At 32.4% G+C, this 20974-nt stretch overlaps 2 protein-coding genes across 3 annotated transcripts; both read right to left on the reverse strand.

The window, feature by feature from the left end:
• Positions 1-5088: 5088 nt before the first annotated feature.
• On the reverse strand, positions 5089-8912 carry LOC118031322 (subtilisin-like protease SBT5.3). The gene is made up of 11 exons (XM_073412452.1): positions 8797-8912; positions 8423-8532; positions 8258-8355; positions 7985-8149; positions 7536-7638; positions 6907-7438; positions 6665-6762; positions 6338-6583; positions 6130-6241; positions 5793-6006; positions 5089-5683 (listed from the first exon to the last, which is right to left on the reverse strand). The coding sequence occupies exons 1-11, from the start codon at positions 8875-8877 to the stop codon at positions 5127-5129; spliced, it is 2316 nt and encodes a 771-aa protein (XP_073268553.1). The 5' UTR covers positions 8878-8912; the 3' UTR covers positions 5089-5126.
• Positions 8913-15053: 6141 nt separating this feature from the next.
• On the reverse strand, positions 15054-18924 carry LOC118031321 (subtilisin-like protease SBT5.3). 2 transcript variants are annotated; one of them, XM_073412450.1, is made up of 12 exons: positions 18758-18923; positions 18438-18547; positions 18273-18370; positions 18000-18164; positions 17559-17661; positions 17176-17458; positions 16927-17094; positions 16686-16783; positions 16362-16604; positions 16154-16265; positions 15804-16017; positions 15054-15694 (listed from the first exon to the last, which is right to left on the reverse strand). In XM_073412450.1, the coding sequence occupies exons 1-12, from the start codon at positions 18836-18838 to the stop codon at positions 15138-15140; spliced, it is 2232 nt and encodes a 743-aa protein (XP_073268551.1). In that variant the 5' UTR covers positions 18839-18923; the 3' UTR covers positions 15054-15137. The 2 variants fall into 2 exon arrangements, with proteins under 2 accessions (XP_073268551.1, XP_034891580.1); XM_035035689.2 differs by having other exon boundaries at positions 16927-17458; positions 18758-18924.
• Positions 18925-20974: the final 2050 nt, after the last annotated feature.

Consider the following 20974-nt stretch of genomic DNA (forward strand, 5'->3'; position numbering starts at 1 on the left):
TTTTTCATTCTCGCATGAAACATGTTGCCGTGGATTATCATTTCATTCGTGATCGTGTTCAAACTGGTCAGCTCCGTGTAGCTCATGTCTCCTCTGCTGATCAACTTGCAGACTTTCTGACAAAGCCATTGTCAACCTCTACATTTCAGTTGTTTCGTGACAAGATTGGCCTCTCAGATCGTGGCCTATCTTGAGGGGGCATGTTAACTAATAATAATCCAGTTGTTAACTAATAGTAATCCAATGTATAGCTGTGAGAGTTTGTTATTCACTAGGACTCTCTTGCTGCAACAGTTTGTAATCTTCAGGAACTAGTCTTCCTGCAACGTAGAGAAATCAGTTAGCTTCACCTCTGTATATATATATATATATATATGCCTTCTATTAATAATATAAGCAAGCGATTCTCTCCCCTGCTTCAGTTCTATCAGCTGATACCTATAAAAGATTCTATTTCATGGATGTTAGAATTCTCTGATGGTAAAGTCAATAACTTATCAAAAAAGAAAGTGTGATTATATTTTAGAGAAATAGACTTCAAAAATATTAAAAAAGAAAAGATTGTGAACCTTGTTCTTGAAGAATTCATGGGGTATTTATAGCTCACGAGTCTTTATCCTTTTATGGAGAAGATGAGGTGAAATGTAATTTTACTTTTATGATATTTTAAATTATATTTTATTTAAAATAATATATATTGGATTAGTATAAAAAAACTAGATAATCACATGAGGTCCTAAAGAAATTTCTAAGAGAGTTGGGATCAGAAAAGATATTTAAGCCCATGAAAGATAAGAAATTAGTCTAGATGTGCTGCTTAGGGTGAACCCATAAAAAAAGAGCCAATAGAGTCTGACTCCTTTAGAATATATGTTATAAAGTGGATAAAACCTTGGACAATGATCGACAGAAAGCTAAACAACACACTGTGCACAAATTTGAGAGATACACACATGCAAATGATATTATAATATTCATATTATACTCTTTTTATACAATTAGGTGTGAGTGTTTACACTAAATTTAAAAATTCTAATTATTATAAACTTAAAAAAATACAGTTTAGAACCACAAAAGAATATAATGGGATAGCTAAATAGCAATAAATTAGCTTTTACACTTATGCCATGTTGACAGGGTGCTTTTCAAAAGATAAATTTTATTTAATTATTCAATGTTTACAATAAATATCTGTAAAGGTCTAAAATATTTAAATTGTGAAAGATAAAATGCATTTTTTAAGTTGAAGCACCCATTTCTTATTTATGTATTTTTTTGGTTCCGAAGGAAAAAATATTTTTTATTAACAATGTTGTTTTTTAAATATAAATCCAATATAAATAATTAAAATGATTATTTGTAAGAATCTAAGAAATTTAAATATTGAAGTGAAAAACAATTATTTCATGAAGTGATTATTTTTTTTAATGGAAACATATTGTTTTTATTAATAAAACTTCTTTTTAAGAAAAAATTCATCATACTTAAAAAAACTATCATCTTAATTTTTATGTGACTATATACAAAATAAAAGAAATTCATTAAAACAATGTAAAAATTAACAATCACAATATTGTTTAATTCTCATTGAATATTAATTTGCAAACTCTTTTTTGCATATTAGGCTAACATATAATTGTTAAAAAAGTGATTGCAAATATAAATCTAAAAGATCTAATTCAATTTAAAAAGTATTAGATTATTAGTTTGCATTGTTCTGAGGGTTAGATTGTTTTTTTTTTTTAATGCAAAAAGGAATGTCCAAGCATTTTTTATGTGAAAAAGTAATTTAATCATGAATTCAAATATAATGTACATTAAATGATATTTAAAAAAAAAACAATTCATACGACAACATTTTGGATTTAATAGAAAAAATCCAGGTGTTTAGTCTACAAAAAGGAAAGGGAAAGTGCATGTGCTCCTGCATCTTTTTATATTGAGTGGACGATGTATTGTTCATTCAACGCAAAAAAAATAAAAATCATAGCAACAACAATAGCATTTTGAGCCCATTTTAACCATAATTCTCTACCTGAATCTATTTTTTTATTGGGATGGTTAAAGGGATAATTATTATTAAAATTTCATCTCTAAGATAAATCTATTGACATTAAAATTAGTTTTTTGATGATCAGAATGTAGTTGACTAAATATTTTATGATAACTTTCTCCTTCATCTTTTAGAATCTAGTGACCAGAAAATAATGAAAATAAAGCTTAAAGATAAACATAAAACTATAAATTAAAACTCTAGGTACCAAATCATAATAAAATAAAAACTTGAGAGACGAAAGGTAACGTTTCAAAGCCATTGTAGCACTACAGTGACAAGAATAGTGCGTTATATCCTGTTATAGCTTAAAGTATGGTATAATTTTCTATAACGGCCAATAGCATTGTTTTTAGCGCAGAAGTCATTTTATTTTGGAAGTGGTAGAGATGAAATTTGATGTGATTGTTTTACACAAAATCCTTCAATTGTTAACCAACACCATGTTGCACTTTTAACAAATCATTTTCCACAAATGTTTAGCCCTTCTATGAGGTCAAATGATTGAGCAAAACGAGCATTCAATTTTAGAATTGGGACATAAAAAATTCAAGCATGTAGGTGGTACTAGCAAGGAGGTAAAAATATTGTTCTTTTTGGGAAAACTCAGTTGGCATATAGGGAAAATTCTTATTATAGAATAAATACTTATCTCATGATGAGCGATCTCCATCACCTCCTTTCTCAATCCACCTCTTCTACTTGGAAAATTACTTGTAAAGCTTGTACATAATTAAAAGAGGATTTTGCATGGTAATTTGGGATTGGTTCATAGGAGACGCTAGTGAAATTGGTTCCTCCTAACCTATCTCTTGAGGCTTGCCTCAAGGTTTCTCATATCATCTCTTCATTATGGAACTTGGTTATAGGCTTTCAGATCATGCTGGTAAATCTTCTGATATGTAGGTGAAAGTCATGACTATTAGATATGTTCTAGATTTAGCCTAAAAAAAGGATACACTTGATTTACGGAGCGCGACTGAAGCACTCTTTAAAGAAAGGTGATATTTGTGTTGATATATTTGGCCATGCCAGGATCTTTTCCAAATGAACTCTTGTGTTCTTTGGACTTCTGCCTCTCATGGAATACAAAGTTGTCTTTCTACTAAAGTTACAGGAGTAAAGTCCGTTTGGTATCTGTTATGGTTATTATGCTGTGATGATTTTGTTGTACTATGAAATTAAACATATTAAATCTGGTTCTTAACAACTATTAAAATGCATGGATAAAAACACATTATAACCTACGCCACTGTTCACATACATAATTCATAATAGATTGCCATTGTGATATTTTTTTCATTGATTAAGCTTTTTTATGGCCAAATTGATGGTCAATTGGCTTTGATTTGTTTTAACAAGGGCAAGATTGATGGATGAAGGATCACGGTTAAAAAAAAAAACAGGTAAAATAAGTGTCAACTTCAAAGTTTACAAAAAAGTTCAATTTGATCTTTATACTTTCTAATTTATTTTTTTAGTCCTTTCGATTTTCAAAACATCAATTTCGATCCAAACTTTATCTTTCTTGTTTTTTGGTTCTTGATTTGAGAGATGAGAGGAAAAGTCATCAAATTCCAATGCTAGAGAAAGAAAGTCTCGGTTAACTTCAATTTACACCATGGAAAAGGTCAATTTTGATATCAATGAGTTTCATTTGATAAGAGAAGTTTTACCTAAGTGTTATCGGTCCTCCCCATCTCTTAAAATGGTAGATCTAAAATCAAAAGGATCTTTTTTTATTTATTATGAGTCGGTTTTTAGGCTGTTTGTTATGTTATTTGAGGCCATGAATATGTTTGTTAAAGTGAGGAATATGTTTACTAAGTGTTTTGAGTTAAAAAAAGGTTGAAAATTAATTTTAGTTTTTGCAAAAAACCCATGGCTTGAATTTCTAGTGATCCTCCAGTCTCCTAAAAATAAGCTTGATACTTGCTTTTTTATTTTTATTTTTATAAAAATTACAAGGGCGAATGACAAGTCACCATCATTTTTAAAAGAAACAAAAGTCAACCAAGACACTAAGCCTGGATTGAAAGGCCTACACGCTTGGGTTTTTTAAGCCCATGCAAACTGGGCCACCAAGGCTAAGCCCACGTGCTTGGGCATTTCTTGTCTATATTTGTTTGGTCATTTTATTTTTATTTTTTCTAATTTCATCCTTCAATTTAGAGTTTTTATTTAATTTTTTATTGCTTTTTTCTTTTTTTAATTTTAACAAATTTTTATGAGGTTTTTTTTTAATAGAATATGATTTAATTTTTACTTAGTTTACAAATAAAATTTGAATATTTGTTTTTCATATTAGGAGACATGATTTCTATGTGGCCTTACTTTAAAAAAAAAAATTCAATCGCTTTTGTTTACATATCTTTTTTTTTATTATCATTTTATTAAATATAACATTGATTCTAAAAAAATAAAGTATTAAAATAACTACATCTACATTTACATCCATCTCTCAACTTTTCAATTTAGTCTTTGTTTAATTATCATTTAGTTTTTACTTGGTTTGCACATGTAATGATAATATTTTTTTTTCCTAATATGTGCAACATGTAACCTTGCATATTTTTTTCTTTGATTTTATTCAATAGTTTTTGTGTGTGTATTTATTTATATTATTGTTTGATTAAATAAAAAAATAAATGTAATAAATAAAATTATTTAATACAACCAGGAACATGACTAGTGTTGTGAGATTAAATATCTTAATCTACATTTATTTCCGGATTTTTCCAGTTTAGTCTTTAGTTATCATTAACTGTTTTTATATTTATTGACATAAATAATTCTCAATTTATTTAATTTAATGCATAAATAAATTTCTTAATTTATAATTATGATTTTTTTAAGTGAAAAAAAGTTTGAAAAATCCAATATATTTGTTTTTTGTTAAAAAAATTATCCAGCCCAGCGATATTGTAATCTACTATTGTAATGTTTAAATTAAAACATGAAAGCACAAATATAAATTTAATACTTTCAAAAAACTGAAAATGAATTACTTGAAAGCTTGTTTATTTCGTTGACAAAACATAATTCAATCTTACACTAGCTAGAACAAATGCGTTTAATTCAAAGTTGGGTTAACTGTATTCCCGACCACAATAGGACTCCTGACATGGTGCACACCATCTGACCATGTGAGCCCTCCAAACACGTAAGAACTGATAAACCGATTGTCCTTAGCCTTCAGCGTGACCTTGAAAGTTCTCTCTTCATTTAGCTTGCTGAATTTCAAACTCTCTGGTTCTACCTTAACTAATATTCCATCAGGCTTCTTGACACGAACTCTGTATAATCCTGGAGTTCCCACGTTCTTTAAGGTTCTAGTCAACGTCACATTTCCTGAGAGATTAGGGACAGTAATTGAAGGATAGTTGAAATTCAACAAACTGATATTCTTCGGTGGGCAAGCATATGGCTCTTCGATGAATATTGACATCTGGGTTGCATTATAGCCGATGGAGCACAGAAAATTCAAGTAATCCTTGGTGGTTAGGTCATAGACCAACCCTGGATCCATCGCGCGGTTTGGCCGCAGATGTCCTGAACCATAGTTGAAGGGGGTTGCCTCCGCAGCAGAAGCGTCGGCTATTGGCTGTCTAGCACTGCTACCGGTTCTAGCTGCAACATCAGAAACATCAAAAGTTTTGTTAGAATGTTGAATTTGAAGTTAAATAAAATCATAATATAGAAACTATAGTGGAGAGCCAACAAATAGAAGCTGAACTACCGGTGGTCATGATTGCTGACTTAATTGCGGCTGGACTCCAATCAGGGTGCATGGTTTTGAGAAGACCAGCAATGCCAGAAACATGGGGACATGACATTGAAGTCCCAGATATAATGTTGAAGGAAAGAGGGCGCCGGTCTATAAGCCGAGATAAACGCCTTGGTGCTTTTGTATAGGCAGCTAAAATATTGACTCCAGGTGCGGTGATGTCTGGCTGGAATTTTTAAGAAAATTTAGAAGTTATGAACACAACAGGGGCATCTATTGTCTCAAAGTCAGACAATAACTCGTCTATGTTTTTCTTAAATCAAAATAACCAATCATAGAATAGAGATACCTTGAGGATCTCTGGTGTAATTTCATTTGGTCCGGTTGATGAAAAGGAAGCCATGACGGGTGCAACCACTTTTCCAATTTCAGTAGAGCCACTTATATAAGCTACCGGTGACCTGAAAAGATAAAAACATATTGGTTATAAAGAATACTGACTTGCTACAAGATTTGAAAGATCGAAACCAATCAATTAGTACAGAGAGCTTAATTACTTTGTGCTGTAGATGTAAGATAAAACGGAAAGACCATCAATTCCTGAGACAACTGAAGTAGGAACAAAGAAACCTTGATGTATGCTTGAACTGTCTGCAGATTGATCAGCGAGGATCATCCCAACACCACCAGCCTGAGCAACCACCAAGCTCTTCTCGACATGATCAGGCATCACACCAGCAAGACAATACACAATCTTTCCTCTTACCTTTGTTGGGTCAAGGGATTCAGGATAGCATATTTGCCTGCCAATCACAAATGCGTAAGGATATACATATAGATGCTCAATTGAATAGCCAATAAGTCAACATGAATCGGTTGCTTACGCAAGCTGAGAAGAGGCATTTGCAGCTTTAGCATCCACAGAATAAACTATAGGGTAATACTTCGTATCTGACAGGTTATTGGTGTTAAAGCTCGTGCCCTGTTTATAAACGAATTCCAAGAATCAAGATATAATGATACAGTTGAACTGTGTCGGTTGTTGTAGAGTGTAAATGGGACACCTTTCTTGTTGCTCATATGCTAAACATAAGAGTTAATTGACTGGATCATCCACTATACTAACCTTGAATTCCTTGTTATTTCCAAGGACAACATTCGATGGAAACTCCCGATCATTTGTGCTAGCCGCAACGGTGAGAACCCACGGCGCTACATTTGAAGCTGTTCCGGAGCCAAGGACTTGTCCGGAGTTCCCAGCCGAGCAAACTACAAGAATTCCGTTCATAACAGCCTGAAAAGATCCAATTGCAACACCATCACTGAAGTAAGGGATACCAACTGCCCTTCCAACTGAAATGGACAAAATGTCAACCCCATCTTGAATAGCAGCGTCGAAGGCAGCCAATATATCAGCGTCATAGCAACCCGTCCAGCACACCTTGTATGAAGCAACTCGTGCATTAGGTGATCCTCCTTTTGCTGTCCCGTTTGCTGATCCTAGGAAATTGGCACCTGAAACAAAGCGACCACCAGCTGTAGATAGAGTGTGGGTACCATGACCATCAGTATCTCTTGCGGTGTTATTGGATGAATCAAGTGGACGGCCTAGAGATGCCTCATAACCCTTGTTGAAGTACCTTGCTCCGATCAACTTCCTGCAAGTAATGACATTGATTTCTTTTTTTAGAACTTGTATCAAGAAGCATTTTTCACTGTTCTTAGCAATGTTAGAGAGCAGGCGAAGAAAGAAACCTATTGCATTTAACCCCATCATTTGTTTCACAATATCCTTTCCACCTTGTTGGGATTGGTCCCATTCCTTCATCGTCGAAGCTCTCTGATTCCGGCCAGACACCTATCAATCAACCACGAATTAATCAAGAGAGAAAATTAAACTGTTACACAACTAATAAGAAGAAGAAAACAAAACGAAAAGAGGACCATTCAAAAGCAGTTGCTGCGCAGTGTATATCTTAATGAAACATTCTGAAGATGTGTCATCATCGATAATATCATAATACATTAAGGGCAGCCGCAACGAGGATTTAAATATTAACGTTCTAGTGCTACTAGAATACATTAAGGGCAGTCTTTATGGACCATTCAAAGCTGAAGCTCGCAGCTTGTCCATAGATGAAACAAAGCAGTAGTTATGAAACTAATAAAATACTCTTTTCCAAGTCAAACACAAGTAAGATTACCAGAGTCAAGATTTCCAATAATGACGTCTTCACCAAATCTTGCCTTTAACCAGATTGAATCAGCAGGGATATGTCCATTTCTCTCTAGTCCAAGAAACTCCCATGACCGAGTTGTATGCAACTGATTTACTTCATTTGGAAAAACTGATACAACTTCCGGATGGTCTACAACGACAGGAAAGAACAGTAAACAATCAAAGATCCGAGTATTTGTTAGACCGTGAAATGAAGCAGAAGGAATGAAAATATCATCAGGTTGCCATGTTTTCGTACTCGATAATTGATCCACTTCATCATCTTCGAGGGTTGCAGCAAAGCCATTGATATGACTTGTGTACGAATAAAATATTGCTTCTTTAGCTTTCTCCTTGCTGTTTAATTCACAATTTATCAGTACAGCAATAGAGATGGAATATTTATGAAATTAGTTGTCATTACCTTTTCAAACAAGAACCCAATAGATCATAGTGGGACTCCGTCGTTCCATCATTCCCCAAGGTTGAAGGTTTAGAAGTGCGTGAATTTCTCCCGAGATACACCACATAAGACTGAACCATGGAAATCATATATTATCATCGGAAAAATAACATAAAACATGCTTAGTAGTTGAGAGTAGGTTTTAACACTACGGTGCTTAATTCCATGCTCTCTAGCGCCCTCTGTTACATGTCAAAAAACCTTGGCATGTACTCAGAACTTGGGCTTAAATTTATTTTGATCATGGCAAGCAAAAGCATGCATTGCATGAGCATAAAAGTAAGCAACTGAGAAAGCAAAGGACATGATGATCAAAGGTCAAGAATGATACTTGCCTTTTTCACTGCTAATATTGGACTGATCTGCAGAAAGGACAGAAGGGAGAACAGAAGCAACAGAGACAGAATAATCTTCATATTTCCTATAGTTTCCTTTTGCTATACAAATGAAAGGCAGCTAATTCTACCCTTTATGTAGGATCGTTAACTGAAAATTATCTGCGAAAATGTCTTCGTGATTAATGAAATCAAGCGCGTATGAAGTTTTCAGATGTTATTTCTGGTCAATAAATGATAAGTTCTGCTGCTTAGTGGATTAGTCAGATTAATAGTAAATTATTGCAAGCCATGCAGTAGAAAATCTCAGGATTTGAGCAAGTCCAAGTATCATATGACCATGTAAGTCAGTAGAAAATGTCTGCGTTGCCGACTAGCGAAATGTATTAAGACATAGTTTATTATTTTTAGGAAAAGTTACCTTTCACACATGTATTAGGAAAAGATCAACTGGGAAATTTCCAAACTTTTGAGGTGGGTTTATCCAGTCCTTTCTAGAATCGAAGATTCATGACTCGGATAATTAAGACAATCACCCCTTTGAAGCATGCGTAAGTTGGCATGGCATGCTTGTTTTGAATATTTGGTGTTTAGCTAGCTTCATGTTGGTTTTATTTTATTTTTGTTTATTTATATATATATTTGATTATTTTAGTGGTTGCTTACCATTCAAAGAAAGAATAGAGAAAAGAAGACGTTCAGCGCCCTAAAATATCATTTAAGTAGATGTTCTTTTCAACCTAGATTTCTAACCAGATGAAACCGAGTCAATTCAGCTAAGCAGGTTCTATAACAGTGGCATGCATGATTTACTGTTTTATAACCAGAAGAAATGAAATGGAAAAAGAAAAAAAAGACAGGTAACCTCTTGTTATTTTCTTAGAAAATATTACATGTCAATATTACAAACAAAATTATAGATTAAATATAACTATTATTAATATTTGTTAGTGAATTCATTGGTAATATTTAAATTATAACATATTAGATTTTCTATCTTTCTATTTCATTTCTTCTTCTTTTTTATAAGAAATCAAGCTTTTATTATTATAAATCTGGTTATTCTAATTTTCAGTTTGTTAATATATGTATTCTAGTTTAATTTTTTTAATATTAACCGTACCAAGTAAGCAAATTAAAAAAAAAAATTCCTCTTATCCATTCTGTTCTCATTCCCTTTTAATAGTGTGAGCTTTTGAATTATTTTTTTTCATAATAAAATATTATTTAATGCGTGCACGTGTACATGATTATGTTTATACGGTAATGTTTAGGAACTAAGGAGAATGTTACAAAAACATTAAAAAATCGAATTGAAAACAGAAAAAACAATGAAACCAACATGTAAAATGACTACCCGTAAATAGGAAACTTGGAGTGCTTAAAGATGATTTATAATTGAGCGCTCTACCTTACCACTTTACTAGTAAGGGAAAAGTAACAAATTCCATATTATCTTAAATGACTATTCAACATGTTTAGGAATAAAATTGATATATTAAATAATTAATTAATTTTTTAATTTAAACAATCTGATTTATTTTTTTTTTAATAAATGATATGAAAAGCCTAGGTGGTTGGTAGTAATAGATGATGCTAGGTAAATTAAAGTGACCGATGACTGTGGTAGTAGCAGATGATACTTGATAAGTCAAGGTGACCAGTAGCTTTAGTAGTAATAAATAGTGCCTGGTAGCTGATACCTGCAAAAGATTCTATTTAATGGATGTTAGAATTCTCTGATGGTAAAGTCAATAACTTATAAAGAAAGAAAGTGTGATTATATTTTAGAGAAATAGACTTCAAAAATATTAAAAAAGAAAAGATTGTGAACCTTGTTCTTGAAGAATTCATGGGGTATTTATAGCTCACGAGTCTTTATCCTTTTATGTAGAAGATGAGGTGAAATGTAATTTTACTTTTATGATATTTTAAATTATATTTTATTTAAAATAATATATATTGGATCCAGTATAAAAAACTAGATAATCACGTGAGGTCCTAAAGAAATTTATAAGAGAGTTGGGATCAGAAAAAGATATTTAAGCCCATGAAAGATAAGAAATTAGTCTAGATATGCTGCTTAGGGTGAACCCATAAAAAAAGAGCCCATAGAGTCTGACTCCTTTAGAATATATGTTATAAAGTGGATAAAACCTTGGACAATGATCGACAGAAAGCTAAACAACACACTGTGCACAAATTTGAGAGATACACACATGCAAATGATATTATAATATTCATATTATACTCTTTTTATACAATTAGGTGTGAGTGTTTACACTAAATTTAAAAATTCTAATTATTATAAAATTAAAAAAATACAGTTTAGAACCACAAAAGAATATAATGGGATAGCTAAATAGCAATAAATTAGCTTTTACACTTGTGCCATGTTGACGGTGCTTTTCAAAAGATAAATTTTATTTAATTATTCAATGATTACAATAAATATCTGTAAAGGTCTAAAATATTTAAATTGTGAAAGATAAAATGCATTTTTTAAGTTGAAGCCCCCATTTCTTATTTATGTATTTTTTTGGTTCCGAAGGAAAAAATATTTTTTATTAACAATGTTGTTTTTTAAATATAAATCCAATATAAATAATTAAAATGAGTATTTGTAAGAATCTAAGAAATTTAAATAATGAAGTGAAAAACAATTTTTTCATGAAGTGATTTTTTTTTAATGGAAACATATTGTTTTTATTAATAAAATTCTTTTTAAGAAAAAAATTCATCATACTTAAAAAAACTATCATCTTAATTTTTATGTGACTACATACAAAATAAAAGAAATTCATTAAAACAATATAAAAATTAACAATCACAATATTGTTTAATTCTCATTGAATATTAATTTGCAAACTCTTTTTTGCATATTAGGCTAACATATAATTGTTAAAAAAGTGATTGCAAATATAAATCTAAAAGATCTAATTTAATTTAAAAAGTACTAGATTATTAGTTTGCATTGTTCTGAGGGTTAGATTGTTTTTTTTTTAATGCAAAAAGGAATGTCCAAGCATTTTTTATGTGAAAAAGTAATTTAATCATGAATTCAAAATATAATGTACATTGAATGATATTTTAAAAAAAAAAAAAACAATTCATACGACAACATTTTGGATTTAATAGAAAAAATCCAGGTGTTTAGTCTACAAAAAGGAAAGGGAAAGTGCATGTGCTCCTGCATCCTTTTATATTGAGTGGACGATGTGTTGTTCATTCAACGCAAAAAAAATAAAAATCATAGCAACAACAATAGCATTTTGAGCCCATTTTAACCATAATTCTCTACCTGAATCTATTTTTTTATTGGGATGGTTAAAGGGATCATTATTATTGAAATTTCATCTCTAAGATAAATCTATTGACATTAAAATTAGTTTTTTGATGATCAGAATGTAGTTGACTAAATATTTTATGATAACTTTCTCTTTCATCTTTTAGAATCTGGTGACCAGAAAATAATGAAAATAAAGCTTAAAGATAAACATAAAACTATAAATTAAAACTCTAGGTACCAAGTCATAATAAAATAAAAACTTGAGAGACGAAAGGTAACGTTTCAAAGCCATTGTAGCACTACAGTGACAAGAATAGTGCGTTATATCCTGTTATAGCTTAAAGTATGGTATAATTTTCTATAATGGCCCGTAGCATTGTTTTTAGCGCAGAAGTCATTTTATTTTGGAAGTGGTAGAGATGAAATTTGATGTGATTGTTTTACACAAAATCCTTCAATTGTTTGCCAACACCATGCTGCACTTTTAACAAATCATTTTCCACAAATGTTTAGCCCTTCTATGAGGTCAAATGATTGAGCAAAACGAGCATTCAATTTTAGAATTGGGACATAAAAAATTCAAGCATGTAGGTGATACTAGCAAGGAGGTAAAAATATTGTTCTTTTTAGGAAAACTCAGTTGGCATATAGGGAAAATTCTTATTATAGAATAAATACTCATCTCATGATGAGCGATCTCCATCACCTCCTTTCTCAGTCCACCTCTTCTACTTGGAAAATTACTTGTAAAGCTTGTACATAATTAAAAGAGGATTTTGCATGGTAATTTGGGATTGGTTCATAGGAGACGCTAGTGAAATTGGTTCCTCCTAGCCTATCTTTTGAGGTTTGCCTCAAGGTCTCTCATATTATCTCTTTGTTATGGGACTTGGTTATAGAACTTTTGGGTCATACTACTAAAGCTTTTGATCTGCAGGTGAAAGTCATGGTTATTAGACAGGGTCTAGATTTGGCCTGGAAAAAGGATACACTTGATTTACGGAGGTAAAGTGGGCACTGAAGCACATTTTAAAGAAATGTAATGTTTGTGCTGATATATTTGGCTATGCCAAGATCTTTTTCAAATGAACTCTTGTGTTATTTGGACTTCTGCCCTTATGGGATACAAAATTGTCTTTCTACTAAAGTTGTACGAGTAAAGTCTTTATGGTATATGTTATGGTTACTATGTTGTGATGATTTTTTTGTATTTTGCGTGGGCAAAAACACACCATAGCCTGCGCCACAATTCACATACATAATTCATGATGGATTGCCATTTGTGATTTTTCTTTTTTCATTGATTAAGCTTTTTTGTGGCCAAATTGATAGTCATTTGGCTTTGATTTGTTTAACAAGGGCAATATTGATGGATGAAGGACCACGGTGAAAAAAACAAGTAAAATAGATATCAACTTCAAAGTTCGCAAAAGAGTTCAATTTGATCCTTATACTTTCCAATTTAATTTTTTGGTCCCTTGAGTTTTCAAAACATCAATTTTGATCCAAACTCTATCTTTCTTGTTTTTTGGCTCTTGATTTGAGAGTGTAGAGAGAAAGTCATCATATTCTAATGGTAAAGAAAAAAAGTATCGGTTGACTTCAATTTAGACAATGAAAAATATCAATTTTGAAATCAATGAGTTTCATTTGATGAGAAAAGTCTCACATAAGTATTCTTCATCCTTCCCATCTCCTTTTTTTTTCTTCTTTTTTTTCGAGTCGATTTCAGGTTTTTAGGCTGTTTGTTGTGTTATTTAAGGCCATGAATATGTTTGTTAAAGTGAGGAGTATGTTTTCTAAGTGTTTTGGGTAAAAAAAAAAATTAAAAATTAATTTTTGTTTTTGCAAAAAACCCATGACACGAATTTCTAGTGATCCTCTAGTCTCCGAAAAATAGGCTTGATGCTTTTTTATTTTTTAAAAAAAAACAATAAGAACAAATGATAGGTTACCATTATTTTTAAAAGAAACAAAATTCAGCCCAGGCCCCACGCCTAGATTGAAAGGCCTATACGCCTGGGTTTTTTAAGCTCCTACACACTGGGCCACTCAAGCTAAGCCCACGTGCTTGGGTTTTTTTTGTCCATATTTGTTTGGTCCTTTTATTTCTTTCTCCTTCTAATTCCATCCTTCAATTTTGAGTTTTTATTTAATTTTTTATTTCCTTTTTTTTTTAATTCTAACAAATTTTTATGAGTTTTTTTAATAGAATGTGATTTAATTTTTAAGTAGTTTACAAATAAGATTTGCACTTTTTTTTTTCATATTAGGAGGCATATATTCTTTACTTTTAAAAAAACAATTATTCAATCGTTTTTCTTTACATGTTTTTTTTTATCGTTTTATTAAATAAAACATTAGTTTTAAAAAATAAAATTATTAAAATGACTACATTTACATTCACATCCATCTCTCAACTTTTCAATTTAGCCTTTGGTTAATTATCATTTAGTTTTACTTGGTTTTCACATATATAATGATAATATTTGTTTTTTCCTAATATGTGCAAGATGTAACCTTGCATATTTTTTTTTTTCTTTGATTTTATTCAATCTCTTTTTGTATATGTGTTTATTTCTATTATTGTTTGATTAAATAAAAAATAAATTCTAATAAATAAAATTATTAAACACAACCGAGTACATGACCAGTGCTGTGAAATAAAATATCTTGATTTATATTTATTTCTTTGTTTTTCTAGTTTAGTCTTTAGTTATTATTAATTGTTTTTATATTTATTGGCACAAATAATTCTCAATTAATTTAATTGAATGCATACATAAATTTCTGGATTTATAATTATGATTTTTTATGTAAAACAAAGTTCAAAAAATCCTGTATTTTTTTTTTTGTTAAAAAAATAACCCAATCCAGCGAAATTGTAATCTACTCTTGTAATGTTTAAATTAATTAAAACATGAATAGTACAAATATAAATTTAAAACTTTTAAAAAATGAAAATGAATTACTTGAATGCTTGTTTATTTCATTGATAAAACATTATTGTTTTTAACGTAATTCAATCTTAGACAAGCTAGAACAAAGGCGTTTAATTCAAAGTTGGGTTAACTGTATTCCCGACCACAATAGGACTCCTGACATGGTGCACACCATCTGACCATGTGAGCCCTCCGAACACGTAAGAACTGTCAAACAAATTGTCCTTAGCCTTCAGCGTGACCTTGAAAGTTTTCTCTTCATTTAGCTTGCTGAATTTCAAACTCTCTGGTTCTACCTTAACTACTATTCCACCAGGCTTCTTGACACGAACTCTGTATAATCCTGGAGTTCCCACGTTCTTTAAGGTTCTAGTCAACGTCACATTTCCTGAGAGATTAGGGACAGTAATTGAAGGATAGTTGAAATTCAACAAACTGATATTCTTCGGTGGGCAAGCATATGGCTCTTCGATGAATATTGACAACTGGGTTGCATTATAGCCGATGGAGCACAGAAAATTCAAGTAATCCTTGGTGGTTAGGTCATAGACCAACCCTGGATCCATCGCGCGGTTTGGCCGCAGATGTCCTGAACCATAGTTGAAGGGGGTTGCCTCCGCAGCAGAAGCGTCGGCTATTGGCTGTCTAGCACTGCTACCGGTTCTAGCTGCAACATCACAAACACCAAAAGTTTTGTTAGAATGTTGAATTTGAAGTTAAATAAAATCATAATATAGAAACTATAGTGGAGAGACACCATATAGAAGCTGAACTACCGGTGGTCATGATTGCTGACTTAATTGCGGCTGGACTCCAATCAGGGTGCATGGTTTTGAGAAGACCAGCAACGCCAGAAACATGGGGACATGACATTGAAGTCCCAGATATAATGTTGAAGGAAAGAGGGCGCCGGTCTATAAGCCGGGATAAACGCCTTGGTGCTTTTGTATAGGCAGCTAAAATATTGACTCCAGGTGCAGTGATGTCTGGCTGGAATTTTGAACAAAATTTTGATGTTATGAACACAACAGGGGCATTTATTGTCTCAAAGTTCAACAATAGCTCCTGTTGTTTTTCTTAAATCAAAATAACCGATCATAGAATAGAGAAGAATCCTGTAGCATACCTTGAGGATCTCTGGTGTAATTTCATTTGGTCCGGTTGATGAAAAGGAAGCCATGACTGGTGCAACCACTTTTCCAATTTCATTAGAGCCACTTATATAAGCTACCGGTGACCTGAAAAGATAAAAACATATTGGTTATAAAGAATACTGACTTGCTACAAGATTTGAAAGATCGAAACCAATCAATTAGTACAGAGAGCTTAATTACTTTGTGCTGTAGATGTAAGATAAAACGGAAAGACCATCAATTCCTGAGACAACTGAATTAGGAACAAAGAAATCTTGACGTATGCTTGAACTGTCAGCAAATTGATAAGCGAGGATCATCCCAACACCACCAGCCTGAGCAACCACCAAGCTCTTCTCGATACCACGTATCATACCAGCAAGACAATACACAATCTTTCCTCTTACCTTTGTTGGGTCAAGGGATTCAGGATAACATATTTGCCTGCCAATCACAAATGCATAAGGATATACATATAGATGCTCAATTGAATAGCCAATAAGTCAACATGAATCGGTTGCTTACGCAAGATGAGCAGAGGCATTTGCAGCTTTAGCATCCACAGAATAAACTATAGGGTAATACTTCGTATCTGACAGGTTATTGGTGTTAAAGCTCGTGCCCTGTTTATAAACGAATTCCAAGAATCAAGATATAATGATACAGTTGAACTGTGTCGGTTGTTGTAGAGTGTAAATGGGACACCTTCTTGTTGCTCATATGCTAAACATAAGAGTTAATTGACTGGATCATCCACTATACTAACCTTGAATTCCTTGTTATTTCCAAGGACAACATTCGATGGAAACTCCCGATCAATTGTGCTAGCCGCGACGGTGAGAACCCACGGAGCTACATTTGAAGTTGTTCCGAAGCCAGGGAACTGTCCGGAGTTCCCAGCCGAGCAAACTACAAGAATTCCGTTCATAACAGCCTGAAAAGATCCAATTGCAATACCACTTCTGAAGTAAGGGATAGCAAGTGCCCTTCCAAGTGAAATGGACAAAATGTCAACCCCATCTTGAATAGCAGCGTCGAAGGCAGCCAATATATCAGCGTCATAGCAACCCATCCAGCACACCTTGTATGAAGCAACTCGTGCATTAGGTGATCCTCCTTTTGCTGTCCCGTTTGCTGATCCTATGAAATTGGCACCTGAAACAAAGCGACCACCAGCTGTAGATAGAGTGTGGGTACCATGACCATTAGTGTCTCTTGCGGTGTTATTGGATGAATCAAGTGGATGGCCTAGAGCTGCCTCATAACCCTTGTTGAAGTACCTTGCTCCGATCAACTTCCTGTAAGTAATGACATTGATTTCTTTTTTTAGAACTTGTATCAAGAAGCATTTTTCACTGTTCTTAATAATGTTAGATCAGCGCGTGCGAAGAAAGAAACCTATTGCATTTAACCCCATCATTTGTTTCACAATATCCTTTCCACCTTGTTGGGATTGGTCCCATTCCTTCATCGTCGAAGCTCTCTGATTCCGGCCAGACACCTATCAATCAACCACGAATTAATCAAGAGAGAAAATTGAAACGTTACACAACTAATAAGAAGAAGAAAACAGAAAGAAAAGAGGACCAATCAAAAGCAGTTGCCGACCAGTGGATAGCTTAATGAAACATTCTGAAGATGTGTCATCATCGATAAAACATTAAGGGCAGGCGCAACGAGGATTTAAATATTAACGTTCTAGAGCTAATAAAATACATCAAGGGCAGTCTTTATGGACCATTCAAAGCTGAAGCTCGCAGCTTGTCCAAAGATGAAACAAAGCAGTAGTTATGAAACTAATAAAATACGCTTTTCCAAGTCAAACACAAGTAAGATTACCAGTGTCAAGATTTCCAATAATTACGTCTTCACCAAATCTTGCCTTTAACCAGATTGAATCAGCAGGGATATGTCCATTTCTCTCTAGTCCAAGAAACTCCCATGACCGAGTTGTATGCAACTGATTTACTTCATTTGGAAAAACTGATACAACTTCCGGATGGTCTACAACGACAGGAAAGAACAGTAAACAATCAAAGATCCGAGTATTTGTTAGACCGTGAAATGAAGCAGAAGGAATGAAAATATCATCAGGTTGCCATGTTTTCGTACTCGATAATTGATCCACTTCATCATCTTCGAGGGTTGCAGCAAAGCCATTGATATGACTTGTGTACGAATAAAATATTGCTTCTTTAGCTTTCTCCTTGCTGTTTAATTCACAATTTATCAGTACAGCAATAGAGATGGAATATTTATGAAATTAGTTGTCACTACCTTTTCAAACAAGAACCCAATAGATCATAGTGGGACTCCGTCGTTCCATCATTCCCCAAGGTTGAAGGTTTAGAAGTGCGTGAATTTCTCCCGAGATACACCACATAAGACTGAACCATGGAAATCATATATTATCATCGGAAAAATAACAGAAAACATGCTCTCTAGCGCCCTCTTGTACATGTCAAGACCTTGGCATATACTCAGAACTTGGGCTTAATTTATTTTGATCATGGCAAGCAAAAGCATTGCATTAGTATAAAAGTAAACAACTGAGAAAGCAAAGGACATGATGATCAAAGGTCAAGAATGATACTTGCCTTTTTCACAGCTAATATTGGACTGGTCTGCAGAAAGGACAAAACGGAGAAAAGAAGAAACAGAGCAGAAATAATCTTCATATTTCCTATACTTTTTTTTCGCTATACAAATGAAAGGCTGCTAATTCTACCCTTTATATAGGATCGTTATCTGAAAATTATCTGCGAAAATGTCTTCGTCATTAATGAAATCAAGCACATATGAAGTTTTCAGATGTTATTACTGGTCAATAAATGATTAATAGTATATTATTGCGAGCCATGCAGTAGAAGATATCAGGATCTGAGCATGTCCAAGTATCATATGACCATGTAAGTGAGTAGAAAATGTGATGACCTGAGAATTCTGAAGAGTAAAATTAACATATAACACTACCATAAAATTATCAAATAAAAAAAGAAATATTATTTAAAAAAATCATCAATAAATTACAATGAAATTTATTGACGAAACATAACATCATTATTTATGTTGGTAAATACTAAGAGAATTACAGGTAAAAATCAAAGAATAAAAAAAATATAAGCAAGTATCCCTTGATATTTCCTCAAAAAATATTACATGTCAATATTACAGACAAAATTTACCTATTTGAATAAGCAAATTTACCTATTTGTTTTGTAAATTTTATTGATGAGTTAAAAATTTAGGTAAATTTGAAGGAAATTGAGTTTTTTGAAAGAAAAAAAATATTATAATCATTAAAGGGTATTAATAAAATAGATTGAATAATTTTGAATTCAACCAATGATAACTAGTTAACTAGGTATCAATAATTTGTTTAGTTCATATTAATAATTAATACATATTGTTATCAATATTCTATATAGTTTTCATATAAGTAATGAGTGATTGTTCTTGATGTTGACTTTTAGATGACACATTTATGTGTATATATATTAATGATAAAAATAATATAAAAATTGAACTAATAATATGATTGGTAGAGAAAAATATTTAAGCAGGTTTATATAAATATCATATCAACAAGCATAAAGGATTTCATGAAGAAATCAAGAAATCCAAGAAAGAAGCATATTGTAGACTTAGAATTAAGTGTTAATTTTAGTGTTTTATGTAAATTTGTATACCTCATGTTGAGAGCACAATTAAAATGAATGCACACACTTCACTATGATACATAAAAGAATTGATTAAAAACCTTATAGATGGTTCTAAAATTTTATCCAAGTTAAAATTGATAAATATAGAATTCTAAATAAACAGGCTGATTGTTTGGCTTGACCAAATGAATCAGTCGATCAATTATTCATACGTGATGAACATCTAAGAATTTTAAAGGAATCGATCAACTGATTGGCTTGACTAATTTGAACTGGTTAGTCGTTTTAATCGTCAGTGAGGTTATAATGGCTATAAAAAAAAGATATTAGAAAAAAAAAATCCAAACCTAGATCATATAAAAGCTACTTTAAGAGCAAAACAACATCTAAATAATCAATCATTGATTATAATATAATTGGTCCTATTAAATCTTCATATTCTAGCACAAAGGTATTTAATCTTATTTTCACTGAAGATATTAAAAATTTAATTTGTATTATCCACTCTATTGAGAGAGTTATTTATGATAACAAAATCACTTTTATAAACCTTTAAGAGCTAGGTACAAAGGTAAGGTATATTCTACCTTTGTTTTGTTTCCGTTCTTCTCGTTCTTATTCTCTCTATTTTAATTGACGGGCATACATCTTTTACTGACAGCAATTATCTGGTTATAGGAGACTGTCAGTCGAGAATAGGATTTGCATTCCAAGTTGTCATTTACTCGCTTTTCTTGTTGTCCCTGTATGTGTGAATGAAGAAGTTGTATCTTACATGTGGTGTTGATGTTGACAACAATGTGCATTTTTTTGCAGGAAAGGTCCAACGGAAATCAAGGAGGACCAACCCAAAGGACTTCAGCTTTAGCTGCCTTATCTTCTGCTTTCAACCCATCATCTGGGAAGTCATCACATCTGGTAAATGAGTTTGATAAATTGCCTTTCATCTTTTTTCTCTGACTCTCTTAGATGTCTGCTTTCTTTCTCTTTCAGTGTTAGCTGCATGTTGCTTGTCTGTATCAGTATCACCCATCTTCACTAATTTTTGGTTTCTGTGTGTTTGTGTATTTCTTTATTTAGTGTGCTGCTTCTTTTTTCCTGTAATAAACAATTCTCATATTTTCTGAACAAACCTCCCTGCCAAACCAACTG

This window comes from Populus alba, chromosome 11 (genome assembly GCF_005239225.2).
Source record: "Populus alba chromosome 11, ASM523922v2, whole genome shotgun sequence".
NCBI lineage: Eukaryota > Viridiplantae > Streptophyta > Magnoliopsida > Malpighiales > Salicaceae > Populus > Populus alba.

Excerpts from the sequence above, each read along its gene's own strand:
- LOC118031322 (XM_073412452.1), bottom strand. The coding sequence starts at position 8,877 with ATGAAGATTATTCTGTCTCTGTTGCTTCTGTTCTCCCTTCTGTCCTTT. Across the intron at positions 8,356-8,422 it reads TTGGGTTCTTGTTTGAAAAG|CAAGGAGAAAGCTAAAGAAG; the intron begins GTAATGACAACT and ends TGAATTAAACAG. Across the intron at positions 6,584-6,664 it reads AATGCCTCTTCTCAGCTTGC|GCAAATATGCTATCCTGAAT; the intron begins GTAAGCAACCGA and ends TGTGATTGGCAG.
- LOC118031321 (XM_035035689.2), bottom strand. The coding sequence starts at position 18,838 with ATGAAGATTATTTCTGCTCTGTTTCTTCTTTTCTCCGTTTTGTCCTTT. Across the intron at positions 18,165-18,272 it reads TGAAGTGGATCAATTATCGA|ACCATCCGGAAGTTGTATCA; the intron begins GTACGAAAACAT and ends CTGTCGTTGTAG. Across the intron at positions 17,459-17,558 it reads GATGGGGTTAAATGCAATAG|GAAGTTGATCGGAGCAAGGT; the intron begins GTTTCTTTCTTC and ends CATTACTTACAG.